The sequence below is a fragment of the Charadrius vociferus genome, unplaced genomic scaffold (genome assembly GCF_000708025.1).
Source record: "Charadrius vociferus isolate BGI_N301 unplaced genomic scaffold, ASM70802v2 scaffold217, whole genome shotgun sequence".
In the NCBI taxonomy this organism is placed as follows: Eukaryota; Metazoa; Chordata; class Aves; order Charadriiformes; family Charadriidae; genus Charadrius; species Charadrius vociferus.
Genome location: NW_009649190.1, coordinates 233,312 through 242,050, shown reverse-complemented (window position 1 = coordinate 242,050; position 8,739 = coordinate 233,312). Strand labels below are relative to the sequence as shown.

At 40.1% G+C, this 8,739-nt stretch overlaps 1 protein-coding gene across 1 annotated transcript; it reads left to right on the top strand.

Moving 5' to 3' along the window:
• Position 1: 1 nt before the first annotated feature.
• Positions 2-7,239, top strand: FKBP14 (FK506 binding protein 14, 22 kDa; the record flags this gene model as incomplete). Its single annotated transcript, XM_009888942.1, has 4 exons — positions 2-186; positions 2,008-2,159; positions 4,880-5,007; positions 6,704-7,239. Coding segments are annotated over 4 exons (624 nt in total), but the record flags the coding sequence as incomplete, so codon positions are not given.
• Between the last annotated feature and the right edge of the window lie 1,500 nt (positions 7,240-8,739).

Here is an 8,739-nt window from a genome sequence, read left to right as displayed (position 1 = left end):
GGTGCGGGCCGCCCTGCTGGGCGCGGCGCTGGGCTGCGCGGCCGCGGCTCTGATCCCCGCGGCTGACGTGAAGGTGGAGGTGCTGCAGAAGCCGTTCCTCTGCCACAGGAGGACCAAGTGGGGGGACATGATGCTGGTTCACTACGAGGGCTACTTGGAGAGGGATGGCTCCATGTTTCACTCCACGTAAGTAGCTCGCTCCGGGGGCGGCTCGCCTTCGAGCGGGCTGGTGGGTGAGCTTCTGAGGGGAAATATATATATATCTTTATATGTATTTTAACGTGGGTGATTTCTTTTGGCAGTGCTTTTCTGAATCTGGACCCCTCACAGTGGCCCACAATCCATCTGCGAAATAGCTCCGTAAGGAGTGTTTTGTGGAGGGCGGGTGGCTTTCTATTTTATTTTTACAATTATCCCTCACTCCCAAAACGCCCAAATTTGCGGTTTACCTGTGTGCAAGGAAACAAAAGCAATGCGTGCGTGCTCATAGCACGCCCTAGATCTTGTTTGTTCCTGAATTAAAGCATCTTAAATAACGGCTGCACAAACTTGTCAGTGCGACTGTTTCCACCGCCACCTATTTCCAGAAAGTTTGGTTTGCCTTTATACTTTGACAGTTTAGGAAGCACCGACTCGCAGCGCTGTTTAAGGTGCACACCAACAGTAAAGCTTGTCTCCTTTCCCTTTGTCAGATGGAGGCTATAAATTAAATCTTATTTAGCTTTTGTTTTCTGGTTAGTCTGTAGAAAGTACAGCCGTGTGGCGTTTGTTAAAAGATGGGGATGTTAGGCATCCTCTCCCACAATGTAGACACAGGTTTTGGTATATTATCTCAAGGGTTTAGTAAGTCTTCTGCTATGCACGAATTTCTGTCTGGTTTCTAAAGCAAACTTCTAGGGGAGAAATCTGCCTGTAATTTAATTTAAAAAAAAAAAAAAGTTTTATATATCATTCCACTACGGGCAGCACAATGACAGCTTTTCATTGCTGAAACGGCATATTCTTCACCTGCCACTGACCAGGCAAATCAACATACCAGAGCCACAGTAATGCAAGTAGGAGGAAGAGCCAGAAATTCATGTGAGTCTGCAACGACTTGCTAATGTTGCCTTTCCTGTAAAACATCAACGATGTGTTAATAGTGGGAGACAGCAAAATGCTCAAGTGTCTGTAGGCTATGTCTGAAGTCTACTTTTGTGGAACGTATTTAGAATGTTTTGCATGTTTATGCTCTTGCAGATGATTTAAACTAAAATCTCACTAATTTTCTCTTGTAGTTAACCTGCCTCTCTAAAAGGAGTTCTAGTGACACTCTAAGTTTTTGCTGCTGACTAACTTCTGTAAGTGCTCTGTTTTCTTGTTAAGCACCTTTCCTGCATGACTAGTAAACTGAGCTTTTAAAAGTCTGTGTCTGTCAGTAGAGCGAAAGTAGTCCTGGAGTACCACCTGGTTAAGTTGTTAAAGGGGCTTGTCTGCCTATTTTAATGTTTTGCATGCATTTGTTACTGTTTTTCTAGACTACCTGTTGTGTAGTTGGTTTTTTTTCCTAATGGCTTTTTTGGAAGAGATGTGGTTGATTCTTCTAAGCATGTTTTGAAAGTATATTGTAATCACGACCAAGCTGGTTTTTGATTTGCAATTTGCCAAAGAGTATGCATGGCCTTGAATGTAGATTTTTAAGCAGAAATGCCTTTCTAGTCTGATCAGTTTCAAAGTGGAAATAGGTGATCAGGGAGGTGAAGGTGGGGATCCAGGTTGCTCAGTATTGTTATAGACATGCCATGTAGATATTTTGTTTGTTTCCACTTATTAAGGAACCTTGTCATGCAAGGCATCAGTTTTAAAGACTTTAAAAGTCTAGGTCTTTCATTTAAGAAATGCCAAGGTGCCAAATAGTGGTGTGGTTTTAGTTATATATCTATGCTGTGAGCATATTCCATCTATTCCACATGCCTTTTGTGGAACTTGCTGTCTAAAGACTAAGTGGTTTATTCTGTTCTTTTCCAGTCACAAGCATAACAATGGTCAACCTATGTGGTTTACACTTGGCATAAGGGAAGCTATCAAAGGCTGGGACAGAGGTTTGAAGGACATGTGTGTGGGAGAGAAGCGGAAGCTAACTATTCCACCAGCCCTTGCTTATGGAAAAGAAGGGAAAGGTAAAACACCTGGAGTCCTTCCCTTACTTTAATTGTTTTTAATCTCTGTATTTTTCTGTTTTTCTTGGCCTAAGAGGTTAGCGAGCTTTCAAGCTTTCCAGGTTGATTCCATTAAATAAGAAACGTCGATTGAGTCAGGTGCTTTTTCTCACAAATTTGTTCTCTGCAGAAATAACCATTAAGTGGTTACATGGTGAATGAAGGAAAAAACAGGAATTGATGGTAGCTGGTGTGTGGTATGTCCTGAGTGTCTTTTCTGTTAGTGCTGCGCTCAACAGTGCCCCGCTTTTTTTTTCTTTTTCCCCTTTCTCTTTACAGTCAAGCTGGAAGTGGTTGCGTAGGTTACAGTTGGCTTTTTGGCTGTTGCATCTGTGTTTGTGGTAATACTTCATGAATGTGCATGTGCAAGCCTCATTCTTACTTGCAGGTTTCTCTTAGAACCCTAATAAACCCCCTGTACTGCTACCCAACCAGTTTTTAGCTGATACAGTGAAAATTCACCATTTTTTTGTAGGGACACTTAATCCTTTCTCCCTTTTAGCTGTTTTCAGTTTGGGCAGTAGTCCCTGTTATCCATGCTAAGATATGCAAGTACATGGGTAGTCTTGTTGGTATCTACTGAAAATGTATTGAATAGTGTACAAACATTTAAAATCATTGTAGTGTTTTTTCAACCTGTTTTTTTCAACCAACTAGTGAAGTTGTTTGGGGTTTCTCCTTTCAAACACTTCCAGACTCCTATTTTAACAGGAGGGCCAGATTGAGAATTTGCAGTTAAATGAGTGACAGCTTGAATAATTTGGGAAGGTTACTTTTTCTGCCTTATGGGGTTTGTTTTAGTTGACTTTTGTAGAGCAACTATTAGGAATATTTTGTTATGACAACGGTTATCACAAATGACCTAAGATAATGCAAGGATTCAAAGCAGAATGGATAGATGTCTTGGAAAACATAATCCTTCCTGCTACTGTCCTCTCCCATTAATCTGAGACTTTTAGGAATGAAGAGTGTTTGCTTCTCCGTATCTTCTGGCAAGTAGGGCTGAACATAAGCTAAGTAATACTCCATATTACTCCATGTTAAGTAACACGCCATACAGCATACTCCATACCCTCCTTTCTTGAAAGTATCCTTTTAAAACATATTTTCCTAGAAGCCTTAGTTTGGGGTTCAAGAGATAGTATTAGAAGTACAGGAAAATTGTGGTGTTCAGTTAGTTGACTGTATGCAGGGCACAACTGTAAATTTTTCCACAAAAAGATACTAAATGCTGCAGTGCTCACATAGTCATCACAGGCCTAGTTGGCTTGATTAATATGCAAAGCACTACAGTTGTTCTTGCAAGCCTCACCTCTGTGTTTCGTGCAAGAAGGTTGAACAAGTAAACACTGCTAACTGCTGTAAGAAATTACTTGCTTTAGGAAAACTTTGAAGTATTTGAACATAATTGTGTTGCTATTTTCAAATCGTGCTGTTGAAGACAGAATTATTCCATTTTCTTCATGCTTTCCTCTGAACGTATGTCATTTCTCTAGCCTCCCACCTTGCTTACTGTCTGACTTGAATGATGAGTCAGATGCCTTTTTCTGTGACACTCAGAAAAATTACCTGTGCTCTGAACTCTAAGCATGCCGCTGTGCCCTGTATTTCCAGAAGTTTCTGCACATTTATTCATCCCAGAAATCTACAAGCCTGTCTGTTGCTGCAGCTCAGGGTGTATTTAACACCATAGCTCCAAAATAGCAGATGTAGATTAGATCTTCCCCTAGCTTCTCAAGGCACAGGAATTATTTTTTGGGGGGTGCTGCCATCCAATATAGAAATATATTTGATCCTATTCAACCTCTCTCTATATAAGGAGCAAAGTGGTGTGCTAAAAGGTTTTTGACAGTAGCGTCAGTCTTCAGCATGAAGGTATATCACATCACTGTAAAAGCTAGTACCTGATAAACTGAAACTCGAGGGGTGGTGGCATGGAGTGGGGTGGTCTTTGGCACTATTAGGAAATCATCAGTCTGTTCACCTGCATTAAAAATGGCATGATGCCAACACATGTCTTTTGAGCAGGTTTATATACTTAGTTTCCGCTGTGTGTTTGGAAATAGCTCAGCGCTTTGTGCAGCAGTCCAGAAGCAGCTGTGGGATACTGCCAACATTGCTGCCCTTCTGCCTTCCTCTGCCAGAAGAGTTTTTCCAGTGGCAGAATAGCAGGTACAAGGCATCAGTTGGCAGTGGAGAGGACTTTGGAGACTGGCAGAGTTATGGTGTATCAGGAGGACTGAACTTCCCCTTCTTGCTACTGTCTCCATCAGTCTTGGCTGTATGTTGCAGTAGTGGCCACCTGGCTGGCTGTACAGTCTCTTTCACTGTTTTCCACATTATCTGTCTCTAGCCATGAAAAAAAGATTCAGGAATGTTGTCTGATAAACCTGTGATGATGATTGCTGAATTGAGCTCATATCAACGTGTACTAGTCTCCAACAAAACTAGTTACATCTAAAGTTGCGTGTGTGCTGTAAGGGCTGCTCAGGATCCAGGCTACAGTCTGAAATAGTTATCGCTGTTATCACTGTTACAGATACTCTCCTTGTTAGTTCAAATTGTGGTATGCTTTGAAAGTAGTAGGATTACTGGAACACTGCTCTGATGCATATGGTTTTTCTATGGCACTCAATATGTAATTGTCTTTAAATTTTCTCCACATTTACCATTTTGGACAGGAAAAATTCCACCTGAGAGCACACTGATTTTCAACATTGACCTTCTAGAAATTAGGAATGGACCAAGGTCTCATGAATCATTCCAAGAGATGGATCTTAATGATGACTGGAAACTGTCCAAGCAAGAGGTGAGTTAAGTTACCATTCTCGTGAGCAAACCTAACTGGATGGGATAGTGGAAAGTGAAAGATAAGCTTAGCTTGATCCTCTTAGGGAAGTATCTAAACACAGGTTGAATTTTAGCTACTACTGTGCACAGAGCAACTCCGCAAGCAGAATACACACTAGTATTAGTCACATGGGGAAGAGTGAGTCTCTGTTCTTCCTGGAGATGACTTTCAATGTTGCTGCCTTACAATTCTGCTTTTTTTGTCTTTGGAGTGTTACGCCTTTTCATGTCAGTATCTTTCCTGCTGAATGCTCTTGAACTACTATTCCTGGCTTAACAATTAAACTCCTGTCTGTGCTTTGCCTTTCTTGCGTGGCTTCAGCTCATGTACTTTCTTACACTTTAACGATAGATATTTTTTTTCCAGTAAAACTAAGCCAAGGATGCACATCTATGCTGTACCGTGCTGAGCCTTGGCTCCCAGTAGAACTGCTGGACTCGGGGGTTCAAAAGCGGCCTCAAACTGAAGCATAGGCGTGTGCCCCATGCTTATGGGAGACTTGGATGAAGTAAAACGTCATAGAAATATAACCAGACTTCAGGGCTTTTTTGAGTTAGTTGCTGACTTACAAATAAGATGAAATTAGAAATTCTTCTGCTGTAGGACAGTCATGTGTCATAGCAATTACTGTCTGAAGGATGTGTATTCAGCATTATTCACCTTCTGTTTGCCTCATTTTCAGTCTTCTGCTTTACCGATGTGCAAAAGTTATCCATGAGAAGTTAGGATAAACCACTGAGTTTGTTTTAACTGGGGGTTGGTACAGTTTTCTAGGCCCAAAGACTAATCTTTTGTACTGTGCATCAGACAGACAGACAGTGTCAGTGTGTTCAATGTCTGTATTAGAAATGTAAGCAATGACCCTAACAAATACCAGAGTGTGAAATGGATAAAACACACCTGAAACATGGCCCATTTATCTTGCTGTTAACAGTCCACTGTTATGGTTCTTATTATACAAGTTGTATCTGTTTGACAGGTGGGTATGTTGGTATTGATACTCTTGTAGAACACTTGGGATCTCAATAGTTAAACCTTAAACTCAGTAAAAAAAAAAAAAAAATCTGATGTTGTTCAAAACACTGCTCAGCATTACCAGCTAGCTTAGCATAAATAACTGTTCTACTAGTCTGTGTAAAAGCTACCTTAAATCTTTGTCCCTCAAAACTTTGAGATGTCTAGAAATAAGTCTTTATTAATGCAGTTCCCATTGGAGCAACAAAAGCTGAGATTGTGGACGGATCTCTGTTTGGGGTGGCTGTTTACATCACTTTGTTAAAGTGCTAGGATGTATGTGAAAAAGCTGTTTGGGTCTCTGACCAATTGGTAGCTAATAACTTCTGCCTAACTATTTATACTTTGCTGTATAGACATCAGATGACAGGTTTTTCTGGCTTGTTTTTCAGTCAGATAACATAAAGATACAACAACTGATTTGCTGGTTTTACTGTTTCTTATATTACTAAAAAGAGCCTTTCATCACTGAACAGGGCTGCAGAATCAGTCAGACAAGTAGTATTCTGGCAGTAGCATAGGAAAGAAGGTATCCATTGTCTGATACCACCATGCTGAACATAGTGGCCATCTCTTACACTGCAGTAATCAATTCTTTCATAAGCCTAAAAACATTAACTCTTGCCTTTTTGTCTAATAGGTGAAAATTTACTTGAAGAAAGAATTTGAAAAGCATGGAGCAGTGGTAAACGACACCCAGCATGATGCTTTGGTTGAAGATATATTTGATAAAGAAGATGAAGACAGTGATGGGTTTATATCTGCAAGGGAATTTACATACAAGCACGATGAGCTGTAGAAAAGGGTGGCATAATTTTTTTGACACAAATGGCAATGACTTAGACTTTCTGGTTCTCTTGTTGTCTTAATTCTGTGTTTTGGAGTTGACAGCTGCTGTTGGCAAAGAAACACTTTGTTTATATAGAAGAGAATTTCTTTTCATTATGTACAAATGTTTTAAACTATTCTAAAGTATGAAAATGTACATCCTTTTATGCAGCAAACTTGCACATCAGTGTGTTTTAAATTTTGTATTAACTTATTTTTCAGAAATGAAACAAACTTTCTAGTTATCAAACATTGTGAAAATCAATCCCGTTCAGTGCCTTTCTTTGGGGTATTTTTTGTGTGTTAAGATCACTTTCAGTGACTCCTTTATGTATAACTTCTAGGCTGTGGCTTAATTACTTGACCTTCCTTCTTGTGTGTCACTGCTTAAAAAGCAGTGTGCTGACCTTGGGTTTTTTTTTGGTGCAGATTTTTTTAAAAAAAATGTGCTAGAAGGTATCAGCATCTCTTTATACAGCTGAGAAACTGATAGAAAGATAAATGAGAAGAATGGCTATCCTGTACTGATACTGCTCTTCTAAAGGGAGAGTGTTACCAACTGTGCCAATAATTGTCGGCATTTTTCTTTAAATTATGTGAACAAAGCAGAAGTTAAATGTCAGCCTTTCGCTTTTAATGTCAAAATGTTCTAGGAAATGCCTTGTAACTTGGAAAATAGCAAGTTGTGCTGCAGTGCAGAGGTGGTGTCCTTAACATATGTACATACATGCTTGTTTTGAAACTCAGAGTTTGCATTCGTGAAGAAAGATCCTTTCTCCTCTCAAGTTGAGATCTTGAGCAAAATGTTACAAGTCTGAAGTTTATCCCATTTGCAGAAGGGGAAGATCATACTGATGGGAGGATCAGTATGGCCTGAAGAACAATTTGCATTTGCTTGCCTGCTTTGCAACTGCCTGAGTTACAGAACTTGTTTCATTGCTGCCCCTTTGCAGTATTTTCACAAGTAGCACACAAGTGATGTGAAATTTAAAAAATAAAGTGACTTTTTAGAAAAATAGAGGCATGAGGTAAGTGTTACGGTGGTGTGTCTTTACAGAGGTGGAGACCATGAGGATTTTAACTCCATTTTGTGTGTGTTTGAACTCTTTCTGGAGAGAAAGAAACACTTTGCAATTGTCTGGGGTTTCTTAAATGAGAGGGCAAGGTATCTCGGGGAAGGAATTAGCCTGTATCCTGGCACCACTAACATATGGGTCTCTGAACATGGTATTTTACTTGAAAAATGTTGCTCAAGGCTGTGTACAGACACAAAGCAAATCCAGTTGTTTGAAACAGATTGCTGCATTGCACTAATCCTTAACTATTGCCGATTGAGACTCTACATTTAAGGTTCTCAATGCTGTAGATGAGCTAGATGTGTTCCCTGCCACCTAGTGTTGCAAGTTAAGTATTAGAAGACTACTTTATTAAACAGAGTTCAGCTACATGTGGCCACTACACACTTCTGCCAATAGTGACTGTTTGGGGGGGGGGGGGGGGGGGGATAAGGAGAGGGATGCTGGTAGGGTGTCTTGTGTTTTTGTGTGGTTTGTTTGTTGGTTTTTTTTTTAATTTCTTCCAGCATTTTGTGGCTGGTGGTCAGAATTCCAGATCACATAGGCCATATACTTTATTTTCAGTAACCTGTAGGTCTTTTTCCTCAATGATACCATCTAGTTTTCTTGAACCCTTTTATACTTCTGCTTCCATAATGTTCTATGGCAGTGAGTTTCACTGTAGAAGAGCGAGGAAAATGCTTCCCCTTCTTTTAGGCTTGTTGCCTGTCCTGTTTCTTGTATTGTGAAGAAATAATGAATAATCACTACCTTAATCTTACCAGTCATGATT